Here is a 17,764-nt window from a genome sequence, read left to right on the forward strand (position 1 = left end):
CAGTATAACTGTGCATGATCCTAGGAAGAAAGATCTTTATTTTCAGGTTTAAAACCTTATATTCAGTAGCAGTCATCATAGTAAAAGCAATATTTGTTGTTATAGTTTGTTAGTTAAGTTCGTAGGCAGGTTCCATTTCGGAAGGGCAGGGTAAAATTATGTTTCCGAGTTTTCTTTTTGATGGGCTTTACTGGATCTGACCCTCTGGTTCCATATATAATAAAAGGAATAGGGGTCTGCACCCAACGGGCTCAAAACTAGAGGATGAATTACTCGCCACCGTTGCCGAGGTCTGGATCACCAGTGTCATGCTATTAGAGGAGATTGCTGGGAATTGCCGTCCTCCCTGAAGAAACTTCCTATGGATTCTGCCAAGTATCGACTCTCATTCTATGCAGGTATGCTAAGGCCTGAAGATAGGGACTAGGGATATTAGGCAAAAACTGCACTTTATGTTGGACTGGTTACCTGTGTATGTCATCATGCTGATCTAGATCGGTTCAGGCTGGCCCCTTTTGCAGGTATAGCTATGTAAAACATTAAAACCAAGTGTCTATACTGTTTAAAATCCAGTAATACACTACTTCAACCTGCTCTGCACATGCTCAGTTGCTCTCTATTTTTAGACACTGCTGAGTTTGTAGAGGACGATCTGCTGACAGCCTTAAAATGGAATTAAACCCTCCTATCCCTTACAGCCAGGGCCGGTGCTCCCACTAGGCAAACTAGGCAGCCGCCTAGGGCGCATTGCCACCTTGGGGCGCAGCCACAAGTCTGCATTTTCTCTCCATCATGAATGATCCTTGTGAGCTGAGGGGCGGTGCGGCAGTGGGGGAGGAAGAAGGGACAGTGGAAGATGCCAGGTGTCTGGGGCAATAGCGGAACTACCAGGCCCTGGATTTCCACCATTGTTGGGGGGGCCCCAAGAGGCAGAAAGGGAGCCCACCGGAGTGCTGCCTGCATAATGATCCTCTTCATCTGGAGCTGAGCGGCCTAAACCTTGGGCAGGACGTGACTCTCTACACTGAGCTGGTGGGCAGCTGTTAATTTCCCTGGGTCAGTGTTAAGCAGGGAGCGGAGGAGAGCTGAACCTGAGCCGGAGCTCCGCACTGGAGGGCGGCACCTTTACTGGAGCGGAAGCGACGAGGTACCGGAATGGTCGGAGGAGGTTGGTGATGAAGGATGTGCGCAGCTCTCTGACTGCTGCTTCTCCCTCCACCAGGAACCATTTGGAGCCGTGGTGAGCACTGTGGTCCAGGAGAGGAGCGTCCTGGAAGAAGGAATTTAGCAGGATCACAGTGAAGGAGGGCAGAGTGTGGGCCACTTTCTTCATACTGCCCAGTGAGTGTCCCCAGAACAGGGGATCAGGGTCCCTGGGTGTAACATGGAGGATCCCTGGTGAAAAAGAGAATTGGGGTCACCAGGTGTGCCATGGGGAATCGGAATCATAAAGGTATGACATGGGGGGATAGGGGTCACAAGTGTAACAGGAGTTTGGGGTCACCAGGTGTGCAATTAGGAATTGTGACCCCTTGGTATGCCATGGGGGATTTAGGTCCCCAGGTGTGACATGGAGGAACATCATGGTCCCCAGGTGTGACATGGAGGAACATCAGGGTCCCCAGGTGTGACATGGAGGAACATCAGGGTCCCCAGGTGTGACATGGAAAAACATCAGGGTCTCCGGGTATGACATGGAGGAGCATCAGGGGCACCTGGTGTGACATAGAGGAACATTGGGGTCACTGGGTATAACAGCACGACATGGAGGAATATTGGGGTCTCAGGATGTGACATGGGAAAACATTAGGGTCCCTGGGTGTGACATAGGGGGACATCGGGGTCCCCAGGTGTGACATGGAGGAATATGGGGGTCACTGGGTATGAAAGCATTACAAGGAGGAACCATCAGATCAGGGTCACTGAATATGACATAGAGGAGTTTTTAAACCCATCCCTTTTTATTTTATTGTTTTTTTTTGGGGGGGGGGGGGGCGCGTTTAGCTGGTTTTGCCTAGGGCATAAAATAGTCTAGCACCAGCCCTGCTTATAGCCAAGGAAGCTGTTTCTGCTTGATCTGCAACTGCCATAGTGCTGCACATGTGATCAGTTATGACAGCAGCCATTTGATAGTTTGACAGTTCGATTGAGGACACAAACAAATGTGACAGTTATCAGTCCCAGTATTCCAGGAATGTAAAGATTTTTTTAAACTGTTAAAATGATGGGTATACTTTCGCTTTATGATGTACTGCTGGGGCTTTTGATAGCATAATTATTAATGTGGAATGTATGTCCCTTGCCAAAGAACATTATTTTTTTATCAAGTTGTTATAGGTAAAGTTCCGCTTTAAGAAAAACTGAAGTTTTGCAAGGGGTGTCATTCAAGTAACCGGCGCTCAATGTCTACAGTTGGGTCATTTCAAACACATTGGGGTATGAAGATAACAGTACAAGAGTTAATACAGTGCGAAGATACAAGTGGTTAGCCTGTTGTTTGCATGTACCACACAGGTGGGATAGCTTCTTGCAGAAGGAGTTGTTGTTGGCACTCATAATAGCTGTCAGTCTCCCATAGCAATGGGAACAGATCAGCACTGAAGGGGTCCTCAGCCTGTACACAGGTACAGAAGAAGAAGAGATACATAAAATGTCCCCCGATGTAAATCCATCACGATCAATGCCGCCATTGACCCACGCGAAAAAAAAAAAATTGCCTGCCAAACATGGCCTCTTGACACTCACGAATGACAGCACCATTTCCCCGCCCATATGGTGACTTAGCGGTGGGAGGAAGCGGTGCTTTCATTCGGCGTGTGTCAAGCAATCAGACCAGTCTTTTTTTCTGGGCAGCGAATTTGTTTTTTTGTGTGGGCCAGTGCCTGGCATTTCTCGTGATTGACAATGGAATTACATCAGGTGTTTTTTTTTTTTTTTGTTTAATAAAGGACTTGTCAAAAACTGTCTTGTGTTTTTTTTTTACTTTCAACATTTTTTTTTGGTAAATAAGTAGGGGTACAATGTATCTCTATTCATTCACTTGCCAGGGCTGGGATCTGGGGTCCCCTTGTTAAAGGGGGCTTCCAGATTCCAATAAGCTATCCCTCACTCCCACAGCCCCCGGGGCAGGGTTGTGGGGAAAAGGCACTTGTCCTCATCAACATGTTGTCCCCCTCCACACTTTTTTTTTCTGCTGCAGGGTTTCCTTTAAAATACATACTAGACCAAATTACATTATTTTTGGGGTTTTTTTTGGCATGCAGTCCCTCAAAAATTCATACCAGAGTTAAAGATGGGATCTGTCAGTACACATGCAGCCAGTGCAGTAGTCCGGGGAACAGAAATCCTCCCTGTTCTCCCACTTCTTTCTGCAGCCTTTTTATGACACATCAGAGCAATGTTCTGTGTGTTGGTGCTGACCAATTAGAATTGCTCTGATCTGCATTGGAACAAGGATTTCAAATCCCCGAATCCCTTCCCTGGCTACATGGGCAATGACTGCACGGCTCATCACCCAGGGAGGTAAGTACATCTAGGACTGGGGTGGTGGTGAGGGTGTATGCCTCATTGGATGCCAAGAAGGGGCTCCTTGAGAGACATAGCCCAGGGTGGGTTCTACTGGGCTACGCTAGGCACTTTGGATAGGGTCAATGCATTACACATAGCTTATCTTTACTGGAACAGATATTTAAACTCTAATAAACTATATCAATGTATTATACATTACCACATCATACATCACCACAGTCACTTGTTCATTTAGGAGAGACACACAGAGCCCTTGACCTCTCCACCTGCCCAGCATATGACTGCTACCTCATTCCCAGTAATGGCATGGAGCCCTGCTGTGCACCTAGCGTGGACTCCATGCATACATTTCACCTTTTCTTTTGAATAAAAAAATTGTCAAAAACAGTCTTGTGTTTTTCTACATTTGACATTTTTGGGCATTTAGTAGTACTATGTACCCCCATACTCATTCACATAGGGCTGGCATCTAGGGGCCCCTTGTTTTCCTTATCAATATGGGCCCCCTCACATTTGAGGGCATGTGGCCTGGTACAGCTTGGGGGGGGCTGCAACTTCACCTTCTTCTTCCTTGTATGTGGGCTTCTGCAATACTCCTTCCTCCCTTAGAAGACACACATTGGAGATAGGAAAAGCCAATACTCATTTTGACCCCCTAAACACTTCCGTATCAAGACTACTACAACTTATTATATTGCCTCAGCGTTATGCATGCAGTAAAGACATTTGTGGATTCCAAGTATTTGGTGAGTTCAGCCATCTGACGAAGATTGTCTGCAGTGAGTGTCTCTGCTATATACCGGATAGAAATGACAGGAAGGATAGTAACTGATACAACAATTGGAGTCAGAATACATAGAATGGCATGGCTCTAATAGGCTACTTTAACTAACCACTACACGCTGTATGCCAATTGCCAATCTGTATATGACCTGTTTCTAACCGCTGCATTTTGTCTGCTGGACTGTATATGACATGTTCCTAACCACTGCACTCTATATTCTGGGCTGTGTATGACATGTTCCTGCACTCTCTACTCTGGGTTGTACAGTATATGACAAAATATCGACACCGGACCACTGCACACTTTATGCTATACTGTACAGTAGTTGCTGGTTGGTCAGAAGTCACTATGTTAATGAAGTTCTTCCTGAAAGTATGCTGTCTGCATGAAAGCATATGTAATGGAACAGTTAGTGTTTTTATTTTTTAAATTTGTGTATTTGTCTGTTAGAGTCTTACTTGTGGCACAGTAATTGAAGCATAATTTGTGGGAACAAGCACTGTGGAATATGTTACTGTGTACACAGTAGTAAGTAGGCTCAAGTTTTAAACCTGACTCATCGTTAGCGCTATTTTGACACACAAGTTCTACTCTGGGTGCCCCAGGCTAAACTTTCCCCTTCCCCCATAATAAATAAATAAATAAATAAATATAAATATATACTGTATATATATATATATATATATATATATATACAGTATCTCAAAAAAGCGAGTACACCCCTCAAATTTTAGTAAATATTTTATTATATCTTTTCATGTGACAACACTGAAGAAATGACACTTTGCTACAATGCAAAGTAGTGAGTGTACAGCTTGTATAACAGTGTCAATTTGCTGTCCCCTCAAAATAACTCAACACACAGCCATTAATGTCTAAACCGCTGGCAACAAAAGTAAGTACACCCCTAAGTGAAAATGTCTAAATTTGGCCCAATTAGCCATTTTCCCTCCCCGGTGTCATGTGACTTCTAAGTGTTACAAGGTCTCAGGTGTGAATAGGGAGCAGGTGTGTTACATTTTGGTGTTATCGCTCTCACTCTCTCATACTGGTCACTGGAAGTTCAACATGGCACCTCATGGCAAAGAACTCTCTGAGGATCTGAAAAAAAGAACTGTTGCTTTACATAAAGATGGCCTAGGCTATAAGAAGATTGCCAAGACCCTGAAAATGAGCTGCAGCATGGTGGCCAAGACCATACATAGGTTTAACAGGACAGGTTCCACTCAGAACAGGCCTCGCAATGGTAGACCAAAGAAGTTGTGTGCACATGCTCAGCATCCTATCCAGAGGTTGTCTTTGGGAAAAAGACATATGAGGGCTGCCAGCATTGCTGAAGAGGTTGAAGGGGTGGGGGTCAGCCTGTCAGTGCTCAGACCATATTTTGCACACTGCATCAAATTGGTCTGCATGGCTGTCGTCCCAGAAGAAAGCCTCTTCTAAAGATGATGCACAAGAAAGCCCGCAAACAGTTTGCTAAGGACAAGCAGACTAAGGACATGGATTACTGGAACCATGTCCTGTGGTCTGATGAGAACAAGATAAACTTATTTGGTTCAGATGGTGTCAAGCGTGTGCGGCGGCAACCAGGTGAGGAGTACAAAGACAAGTGTGTCTTGCCTACAGTCAAGCATGGTGGTGGGAATGTCATGGTCTGGGGCAACATGAGTGCTGTTGGCACTGGGGATCTACAGTTCATTGAGGAAATCATGAATGCCAACATGTACTGTGACATACTGAAGCAGAGCATGATCCCCTCCCTTCGGAGACTGGGCCGCAGGGCAGTATTCCAACATGATAACGACCACAAACACACCTCCAAGATGACATAGAGGAGTGGAAGAGAACTCCAGTGGCAACCTGTGAAGCTCTAGGGAACTCCATGCCCAAGAGGGTTAAGGCAGTGATGGAAAATAATGGTGGCCACACAAAATATTGACACTTTGGGCCCAATTTGGACATTTTCACTTAGGGGTGTACTCACTTTTGTTGGCAGCGGTTTAGACAGTAATGGCTGTGTGTGGAGTTATTTTGAGGGGAGAGCAAATTTACACTGTTATACAACCTGTACACTCACTACTTTACATTGTAGCAAAGTGTAATTTCTTCAGTGTTGTCACATGAAAAGACAGACACTGTACCATCATGTGGTTGTAAAGCCTAATTTTTTTTATTAGTATTGCTAGTGTTCCCACGCTCTGTGCTAAGTAAGGCCCCTTTCACGCATGGGAGTTCGTCGGCGGACTCAGTTTTTCTCAGCGGGGGATCGATCCGCCGTTCCCCCGCTGAGCAGGCGAATGGCAGCTCTGTCTCCGCGCTGTGTGGGAGACAGAGCTGTCAGGTCCCCGCTGTTATCTATGGGGGAATCGGATGAGACTGGACCTCCTGTCCATTCCCATCTGATCCCATCCAATCCGCTGGACGGATAAAAAATTAGTTTCCGTCCGTCCATATTTGACGGACCGGATGTCAGCAGACATGTCTCCGCTGAAATCCGATGCCCCATAGAGATGCATGGGGCATCCGTTCAGATCAGCCTGAAAAATTGACAGGTGGATCTGAACGGTCCGTTAGTGTTAAAGGGGCCTTAGGGTTACACTTGTAATTAGACTGCTGCCAGGGGAAAGGTGTGGTGTCCTTTATCAATTAAAAGTGTGAGATTTCAGCGCTGTCGCCTGTCAGTTTTTCAGGCAGACCTGATCGGATGCTCCATTCAGCCCTATGGAGCGTCTCCGCTGACACCCGCTGCTATCCGATCTGATCCTGTCTGTGAAATCCAGACAGATAGAAACCCTATTTTTCATCCGTCTGGAGGATCGTATCGGATAGGATCAGATGAAAACGGACAGGCGGTCCATTTTCATCTGATCTCCCATAGAGGAGAGCGAGGATCTGACAGGTCTGTCTCTGCAAAGTAAGCAGAGACAGACCTGTCATCCGCCTGCTCAGCGGGGATCGGTGGATGGATCTCGCTGACCAAAACGGAATACGTCGGGCGGAAATCCCGTGTGAAAGGACCCTTACAGTGCTGATAATACATCCATAAATCATCTGGTGATGGGAGTTCTGGTGACATTAAATCTTGGTATTGTAATGCAAAGTACGGCCATTGCGGTATATTTTTCATGCTTTCAACAAGAATACATTTTGTGAGTTCGCATTTTATATTAATAAAAGATTTTCAAATGTAAAATGGTATTATGCCATGATCTTGTAATCTTCCTCCTATGATAACATACAACCTGGGCAGATACAAGAAACAGCTGAGAAACCATCTGACAGAAACCCCTAGGATTCTTACTAAAGGCGATAATCTTTATGGGAGTCGGTGAGTGAGGGCACAAGAGGAAGGGGAGCCTGTCACCTTCACCATTGCCATTACATATTATTGCACAGATTGCACTTTTAACTGCTTGCCGACCGCCCGCTGCAGTTGTACAGCGGCAGTCTGGTGCTCCCAGGCAAAGTGCCGTACATGTACGGCGCTGGCCTGGTAAGAGCTAGGGGGCGATCACGCGCCACCAGAGGCACGCTCCTGCCCCCGCTCGTCGGCTGGGGAGTCAGTGCGTGTGACCGGCGGGTCCGATGGCTGCCGGCCACTCGCGATCTCCCGCTGCAGTGAGAGAAGGACTGACGGCTGATGTAAACACAGCCGTCTGTCATTCCCACTAAAGTAATCACAGAGGCAAAAAATCGCAGATCGCCGCCATTACTAGTTAAAAAAAAACAATAAAAATTACATAAATCTTTCCCATAGTTAGTAAACGCAATAACTTTTGCGCAAACCAATCAAAATACGTTTATTGCGATTTTTTTTACCAAAAATATGTAGCAGAAAACAAATTGGCCTAAAATGTTAAACAATTTTGATTTTTACATTTTTTTTTTAAATTTCATATAAAAAATGTGAAAAATATTGTTATTTTTTCAATATTGTCGCTCTTTTTTTGTTTATAGCGCAAAAAATAAAAATCGCACAGGTGATCAAATATCACCAAAAGAAAGCTCTGTTTGTGGGAAAAAAATGACATCAATTTTGTTTGGACACATTGTCGCACGACCGCGCAATTGTCCGTTAAAATCACGCAGTGCCGAATCGCAAAATAGGGCCTAGTCTTTGAGCAGCCAAATGTTCCGGGGCTAACGTGGATAAACATACCTTGGCACAGAAGATATACAGCCCTTTATGAACTTATGAACTTATTTTATATTCATACTATTGTGATTTCTTTGTAAATTGATGTATTATCAGCACTGTTAAACAGTTTTTCATATAGGAAATGGAACCATACCCATACCAGGTAAAGTTGGGGATACACCATCACCCAAAATTTCATAGAATTGGATGTTTACACTTACAGTATATATAAATATATACATTGAGTTTTTCTTAAATTATTTGGTTATAACACATGTTGAGTAGAGCACAGATAGTGCTGGGATCTCACTCTTCTATTTTTTTATTAAAACAAAAAGAAGGTATGAATACCTGCTCTGTGTAATAGTATTGCACAGAGTGGCCCCTTACCTTCCTCATATGGAGTCCTCTGTCAGTGCTTTCTGCTCCTACTTTCCTGCCCTGTGCTATGGGGGCACACATGGGGGCACACTCCTGAGCTGGGCTGTGTGCATCCATTGACACATACAGCGCAGCTCAGCCACATTCCACACTCACTCCTCACAGAATTTGACTGACAGCAGCAGTAGCCAAAGGCTTCCACTGCTGCTTGAGTCTCCTGTGAGACTAGAAAGCAAAGAGAAGACCAGTAGCTGGGCATTAAATAATATGCACATATTCTTTTCTTGCTGTTTTCGTGAGATTTGGTTTCTAATCAAATTTCGGGCAAACCACTGTGGTGGAAATGACCCCTTTACTGATCCGTAGGAAGGATTGTAAACAAATGGTTATGGACTCTATGTCATAATTTAACCACTTGCCGCCTGCCGCCCGATACGGAGGGGTCAGCCCCTCCCAGGCAAAGTGACGTACCGGTACATCACTAGCCTGGGAGCCAATAGGGGGCGAGCGCGCGCTGCCAGAGGCGTGCTCCCGCCCCCGCTCGTTCCCTAAGAAGCCCGCGCGTGTGACCGGGGGACCCGATGTCCGCCGGTCACTCGCGATCGTTGGATGGAGAGGGAGAAAGGCAGGCAGCTAATGTAAACAAAGCTGCCTGTCATTCTTCCCTGTGTAAAAGCACAGATCATACGGTCCTGCTATGTAGGACCATTGATCTGTGCTGTTAAACACAAAGCCATATCCAATCACAATTAGAAGCACGCCCCTAGGGACACACTTAACCCCTCCCTCTCCAATAAAATTAACCCTTACCCCCCCCCCCCGTGTCATTTTTACAGTAACAGTGCATATGTACTAATTACTGTAGTAATGTCACTGGTACCCCCAAAAGTGTCAAAAATGTCAGTCAAGGGTCTGATCTGTCCGCCGCAATGTCGCAGTCCCACAAAAAAAAATCGCAGATCGCCGCCATTACTCGTTAAAAAAAAAACAATAAAAATGACAAAAATCTTTCCCTTAACTTATTCCCCAATAACTTTTGCGCAAACCAATTAAAATACGCTTTTTGCAATTTTTTTTACCAAACATATGTAGCAGAAAACAAATTGGCCTAAAATGTTTAAAAATTTAGATTTTTACATTTTTTTGGGGAATTTCATATAAAAAAATGTGAAAAATATTGTTAGTTTTGCAAAATTGTCGCTCTTTTTTTTTTATAGCGCATGATCAAAAAATCGCACAGGTGATCAAATACCACCAAAAGAAAGCTCTGTTTGTGGGGAAAAAAGGACGTCAATTTCATTTAGGTACAGGATCGCATGACCGCGCAATTGTCCGTTAAATTCACGCAGTGCCGAATCGCAAAATAGGCCCTGGTCAGGAAGGGGTAAAATCTTCCGGGGCTTAAGTGGTTAAAAAAGAATCACAGGAGATCCCTGGGGTTCCTAGTATTTAAAGGATAAATATGGAGCCTCAAAAAAAAAAAAATATCTTCTCCATGCTGCAACATCGGTATGGTCCTGCAGCTGTCCTGCCACATGACATGATCACTCTGCTCTTGGTCTGCTCTTTTAGCGCTCACTGGAGCACCCAGCAGGGGAGGGGGTAGGCACAACTGTCTCAGGTCTCAGCCACATGCTAAAAGGAGCCAGCTGCCAACTAGGTAGCCAGGTGTATGTATCACGACAATAGTGTCGGGATTATCTCAGAGCCTGGTCCTGTTCTGCTGCATCCGCTGATAACAGGCAATTGCCCGCTTTTAGCTGCTGATCACAAGCGAGCAAAAGTAAGTGTACTTCTGTGACCCACTAGAGAAGTATGGCCTTGGCTTTGGCATTGCTTCTCTTTTAATTAATGAATAGTTGTCTATTGTCCAGATGTTTATAGTATATATATTCTCTTACATAAGAATCATGTGGAAGCTCATTTTTAAAATGAACTTCGCAGCACAACATGTTGAGGCTTTTTCATAGTACATTTGGACTGATATGTATACAGATATGTAAATGATTCTGTTGATCGGACTTACTTCTGCAAACTCTCCACTTCTTCAATAGTTTCTGGTAGAGCCAGTCCTTTAGTTTCAGGAAGAAAAAGAACAAGAACTCCTGAAAGTGTTCCTAATACAGCTAGAGTAAATGATCAAAAGAAAGCAGAAACAAATACATAAGCTCAATAAAGATACAAATAATTTGTGAACATATATTTATGTAATACAGTGCAAAGGTGCTGCAAATCTCAAGCTGCTGTGCAGTCTCAGACAATAAAGCCAAATTCCAGGTGTGGCTTGTCTTGCATAGTTACGTTTGTCCAGCATGGATATGCTGTACCCAGTGGGTTCCATGTGGAAGCTGGAAACCAATGTAGTAGTCTTTGCTACTATAGTGTTTTCCACTGTCTTCCAGGGGTCCCATGCCAAACAGCTGCCCTTCTGCATAGTAACCACAGAGGGTTGCCCACTCAGCACAGGCATCATTCACAGACTGCCTTCACTTCTCTGATTGAAAGCATACCCAGATTGGACTATGTGGAAAGGCAGTGCCATGATGTCATGATCCTTACCTAGTTCAGACAGTGTAAACCTTGCATTCTTTGAGAAAAATGCAAAGCCTTCTGTGAATGGTGCCCAATCCAAGCGAGCAAACCTGTTTTCTCTATGCAGAAGGGGCATCTACAAAAAAAATGATTTGCTTGAAAAAAAATATACACATAATGCCAAGTAGACTGAAAAATAGTCAGGGTTTTCCTACTTGCCAAAGAAAACGATAATATTAAAATATAATATATTGCTTCAAATATTCAAAATGGGTAAACTGAAGCAAGACTTAGAATAGAATTTAGCACAATTTGTGGGGAAATACTTCATAACTATTTTATTCGATTTTGTCTCCTATGTATTTAGGAAGCTAGTTACTTTTAGATTTTCAAATAATATTTCTGCTGACACACAGAAGTATGTGTCCTATAACTGTAATGTTTTGCTTACCAAATATTATAAGTGGTAGCTCCTTCCAGATATTTGACAGTCGATAAACAATAAATGGCGTTATTATTCCTCCCAGATCACACATTGATGAGCAAACCATTATGCCAAGATTCCTCATAAAAGAAATGAAAAACTCAGATAAGATGACAGGTTTGTATAATATACACTGTATATACTGTGTTTACAATTCTACCTGAAAGAAAACTGACAGCACCGCTCTGCACTCCATGTTTCCCGGTGTCCCAACAGTATGGCCTCAGTTAAGAGGAAGCAATTGCATGGTGGACCAGAAGGGAATTAGTGTGGCGGAGTAAGAGGGGGGCAATTGCAACATCCGATCATCTGTGAGTCTCTCCCTGCAGCAGCAGAAATCCTGCTTCTCCTCCTCTCTCTCCCACCGCCCCCCCCCCCAACCTTCCGCTTTTAGTGGCTCCAGGTAGAGACACACAGATGATCAGATTTTGCAATTGCCCCCTCTTCCCCAACACACCGATCCCTCTCTAGTCTACCATACGATTCCTTTATGCTCACACCATTTACAGAGACTGCAAAACCGCAGGTACAGTACCTAGAAAAAGTATTCATACCCCTTGAAATTTTCCATTATTTGTCATATTCCAACCAAAAACGTAAATGTATTTTAATGGGATTTTATGTGATCGACCAAAACAAAGTGGCACATAATTGTTAAGTGGAAAGAAAATCATAAATGGTTTTCAAACTTTTTTTTACAAATAAATATCTGAATAGTGTGGCATGTATTTGTGTTCAGCCCCCCTGAGTCAATACTTTGTAGAACCACCTTTTACTGCAATTACAGCTGCAAATCTTTTTGGGTATGTCTGTACTAGCTTTGCACATCTTGGGAGTGACATTTTTGCCCATTCTGCTTTGCAAAATAGCTCAAATTGTCAGATTGGATGGAGAGCGTCTGTGAACAGCAATTTTCAAGTCTTGCCACAGATTCTCAATTGGATTTAGGTCTGGACTTTGACTGGACCATTCTAACACATAAATATGCTTTGATCTAAACCATTCCATTGTAGCTCTGGCTGTATGTTTAGAGTCATTGTCCTTGTGGAAGGTGAATCCCCGCCCCAGTCTCAAGTCTTTTGCAGACTCTAACATGTTTTCTTCTAAGATTGCCCTTTATTTGGCCCCATCTATCTTCCTATCAACTCTGACCAGCTTCCCTGTCCATGCTAAAGAAAAGCATCCCCACAACAAGATGCTGCCACCATCATGTTTCACGGTAGGGATGGTGTGTTCAGGGTGATGTGCAGTGTTAGTTTTCCGCCACACAAAGCATTTTACTTTTAGGCCAAAAAGTAAAGCTTTTGTCTCATCTAACCAGAGCACCTTCTTCCACATGTTTTCTGTGTTCCCCATATGGCTTCTCGCAAACTGCAAATGGAACTTTCTTTCAACAATGGCTTTATTCTTGCCACTCTTCCATAAAAGCCAGATTTGTGGTCTGCACGACTAATAGTAGTCCTGTGGACAGATTCTCCCACCTGAGCTGTGGATCTCTACAGCTCCTTCAGAGTTACCATGGACCTTTTGGCTGCTTCTCTGATTAATGCTCTCCTTGCCCGGCCTGCCAGTTTACCATCTCTTGGTAGGTTTGCAGCTGTGCCATACTCTTTCTATTTTGGGATGATGGATTGAAAAGTGCTCTGTGAGATGTTGTTCAAAGCTTGGGATATTTTTTTATAACCTAACCCTGCTTTAAACTTTTACACAACTTTATCCCTGACCTGTCTGATATGTTCCTTGGTCTCCATGATGCTGTTTGTTCACTAAGGATCTCTAACAAACCTTTGAGGGCTTCACAGAACAGCTGTATTTACACTGAGATTAAATTACACACAGGTGGACTCTATTTAATAATTAGGTGACCTCTGAAGGCAATTGGTTCCACTAGATTTTAGTTAGGGATATCAGAAGAAAAGGGGGCTGAATACACATGCACACCACACTTTTCACATATTTATTTGTAAAAAAAATGTTGAAAACCATTTATCATTTCCCTTCCACTTCACAATTATGTACCACTTTGTGTTGGTCTATCACATAAAATCCCAATAAAATACATTTATGCTTTTGGTGGTAACATGACAAAATGTGGAAAATTTCAAGGGGTGTGAATACTTTTTCAAGGCTCTGTATCTGCAAGACACACAGAAATGTGTTTTTCTATGTGTCTTGTTGTCACCAAAACAAAACCAAAGAAATTCCAAGCTCAACTTACCGACCAGCCTGCTAACCGACTGAATTTTTCTGTCTAACAGTATGCTTTAAAAAAAGGGGTTTCGTTTGCACACATTTGCAAATACATACGTAAGCTACAGAGCCGCCGTCAAGGCCCCCCCAGTATTTTCCGTAGTCCTCTTTGGTTTTGTTTGACATGCGTCACCCTTCTATGTGCTCTTTTCTGGGGGGCCAGTTGTAGGTGAGAGCAGTGGCCATTTGTTTGTGCTGTTGAAATGTTGGTGAGGAAACATACTGGACACCTTGGGGATTCACACTAGGGGGTTTGCATTGGGGGTATTACACTTGGGGGATGGCAATGTGAGGATTACACTGGGGGGAATTTACACAGGGGGAATACACTGGGGGGATTACATTGGGGGCATTATACTGGGGGGGATTTATGCTGGGGGTGGCTATTCTACTGGGTGGATTACACTACAGGGTATAAACTGGAGGGGCAGGATTTACACGGGGGGTTCACTCTGTGGGATTACCCTGGGGGGGACTACAGTGCAGGAGATTTAGATGTGAGGGATTACACTGGGGGCATTTACATTGGGGAGAGTGCATTGTGAGATTGTAATTAAGAAATATATTGGGGGTCACAGTGGCCTAGGGTGGGGGCAGGTAACAAATATTTGTGCTGGTAGGAGTTATTTGGTTGGGGTGGGGGGGGTAAGAGGATATGTAAGAGGGTCAATTTATAAGGGGGGGGGGAGAGGATTTGTGCTAGAATGGAAGGGATGAGGGAAAGGGAGGTTATACTAGAAAGGGGGTAGAGTATTTGTATTGGGAGTGAGATTTTGTGCTAGGAGGGGGGATTTGTGGGGGGGGAGAAAATAATTTCTTCTAGAAGGAAGATTTGTGCTGGGAGGGGAGATTTGAGAAAAGGGGTTTGTGGTAGAGGGAGACGAAGATATGAACTGGAAGAAAGATTTGGGGCATTTGCTTTATTACATTCCACAGATACGTAATTTCACAGATAGCTTTAAAGCATGGGTGTCCAACCTTTTGGCTTCTCTGGGCCACATTGAGTGTAGAGAAATCTTCTCGGGCCGCATATAAAACTTATACTATAGTTAAGGTATTTAAGTAATAAAACGCCGCCACGCCCTTTTCGCCCATCCAATGCAGTCTGCAATGAAGAGAGGGGAGAGCCGCTGGATTACACAGAGCAGGGATCTCCCACTTACCCGACGACCGCTGTCATACGAAGTCCTGCCTCCTGGACTGGCTCCTATGATAGTAGTCACCAATGTGCTGTCTATCATTGACAGAGGCTCCGAGGCAGCCTCTGCCTACAGTTAGTTGGAAGCCGCTGTGGCCGTGCCTCCCGACTCGACTTCCTTCCTCCCCAGCAAAAAAAATAAATAATTGTCAGGGGGCAGTGGGCCGCATTGCCTGCGGTTCCGAGCCGCATGCGGCCCTCGGGCCGCAAGTTGGACATGCCTGCTTTAAAGAATAGATTCACCTTTGGGAGCATGTTACATGTTACACTCATACTGTTACCAATTCTCCAGCCGCTCCCTGACTCGTTGCCTCCAGTGACAGCAAGCCAGGGATCTTCTCCCCAAACTTGCTGTCAACATTTTATTTTAAAATGTGGCCGTTTTGGAGCTCCGCCCACACAGCAAGATCTGTGAAGGAATGAACTACAAGTACCGACAGCCTTTGCAGCTGTCAGCTTGTATTTCCCAATGAACTACCATGGCGCTGTTGAGTGCTCTAGGTAGTTCATTGATCATTCCTATCAGTGTGTAATTGTCTGCCACTATGAGGTACAAGCAGACAACTACACTGACAGTCTGCAGGAGTTCTGCATTACACCCACAATTTGCTGATCACGGGTGCAATGCTTTGCAGGTTCCTAGTAAAAAAAAATAATAATAAATGCACATTTTTTTGCCTGCAAAAAGATGTGCATTTACTTTTTTTAAAAGGGGAATTTATCCTTTAAGGCACCCTTAGCAGGTTATTTAAAGAAAAAGAACAGTGGATGCACTGAAGGACTCGGTGGGATGGCCAGTGGGCGGATTCAGTGGGACGGCCAGTGAGCAGGCCCTGGGGAATGTTGGTAGCCAAGCGGGGGGGGGGGGGGCGGAGGGAACGGCAGGCCTAAAGCTGTGTAAGGGGCCCCAACATTTCTGATGGCTTCCCTGTATGCATATTAAAATTAGCACAAACATTTACATGCATATAGCTTAAAATATGGACAGGACTGTGGACACAAATTTTATGCTTTTTTTTCTTTTAGACAGTTGAACACAGCTCCAGATCACAGAGCCCTGCACCGCTGTGTGGATGGGCCCATATCATATCATACAGCTGTGTTCAGATTCATGTAAAAATCTATGCATTACAGATAATAGCAAAATTTGTTTTTAATTAAAATTAAAAGTTATATTTTACCTGCGCTGTGCAACAGTATTGTTTGACTTTAAAACCACTTTAAGTTAAAGCTGAAGTTTAGGTATGGTCATTTTTGCATAGTCATTTTGGCTCAGTTTGAACCAATATAAGTGTGTATGTGCCATACCTGTGGGATACCTATAGAAGCTAGAAATCAGGGTCCCATGCTGAGTGACTAGCCTGCTGCTTACTGAGCATTGGAGGTTGTGACCTGGAAGCGAGTGCAGATCACTGTAGTAGCAGTGCCTACTACAGTGATTTGCAGGTTCCACAGGGATCTCATGGGTATGATACATACTGTATATATTTACATTGATACCTAAACCTCAGCTTAAAATATAATTCATATATACACTGCTCAAAAAATTTGAAGGAACACTTTTTAACCACTTGCCGACCGCCGCAAGTACATATACTGCGGCGGTCAGCCCCTCACAGGCAAAGTGACATATGGGTACGTCACTAGCCTGTGAGGCTCACGGACCCCCCCCGCGCGTGTGCCCGGTGCACCCGATGTCCACCGGGCACTTGCGATCGTCCGTGACAGCGGGAGAAAGGCAGGCGGCTGATGTAAACAAGCCGCCTGTCATTCTCCCCTGTGTAAGAACAGTGATCATACCGTTCTACTATGTAGGACCGTTGATCACTGTTCCTACACCTCAAGCCACAGCCAATCACAGTTAGAAGCACGCCCCTAGGGACACACACCACCCCTCCCTCTCATAAAAAGTTAACCCCTTCACTACCAGTGTAATTTTACAGTAACAGTTCATATGTATAGCACTGATTACTGTAGTAATGTCACTGGTAACCCCAAAAGTGTCAAAAATGTCAGTCAAGGGTCCGATCTGTCCGCCGCAATGTCGCAGTCCCGCAAAAAAAATCTCAGATCGCCGCCATTACGTGTTAAAAAAAAAACAACAAAAATGACAAAAATCTTTCCCTTAGTTAGTAAACGCAATAACTTTTGTGCAAACCAATCAAAATACGCTTTTTGCGATTTTATTTACCAAAAATATGTAGCATAAAACAAATTGGCCTAAAATGTTAAAAAATTTTGATTTTTACATTTTTTTGGGGGGAATTTCATATTAAAAAATGTGAAAAATATTGCTATTTTTGCTAAATTGTCGCTCTTTTTTTGTTTATAGCGCATGATCAAAAAATCGCACAGGTGATCAAATACCACCAAAAGAAAGCTCTGTTTGTGGGAAAAAAGGACGTCAAATTTGTTTTGGTACAGCGTTGCACGACTGCGCAATTGTCCGTTAAAGTCACGCAGTGCTGA

At 44.1% G+C, this 17,764-nt stretch overlaps 1 protein-coding gene across 2 annotated transcripts in view; it reads right to left on the reverse strand.

Annotated features, from left to right (window-relative positions):
• The window catches only part of SLC22A2 (solute carrier family 22 member 2), a 213,205-nt gene that overhangs the window by 12,678 nt on the left and 182,763 nt on the right, over positions 1–17,764 (reverse strand). Inside the window, exons 9-10 of one of the 2 annotated variants that reach the window (XM_082250268.1) lie at positions 11,815–11,927; positions 10,858–10,957 (exon numbers count right to left, since the gene is read on the reverse strand). The exons of the other annotated variant lie outside the window; for it this stretch is intronic. Coding sequence (XP_082106394.1) covers positions 10,858–10,957; positions 11,815–11,927 — 213 coding nt within the window. The remainder of the gene's footprint in view (positions 1–10,857; positions 10,958–11,814; positions 11,928–17,764) is intronic. 2 annotated transcript variants of the gene reach the window in all.

The sequence above is a fragment of the Pelophylax lessonae genome, assembly GCF_965119305.1.
Source record: "Pelophylax lessonae genome assembly, chromosome: 3".
NCBI classification, from domain to species: domain Eukaryota; kingdom Metazoa; phylum Chordata; class Amphibia; order Anura; family Ranidae; genus Pelophylax; species Pelophylax lessonae.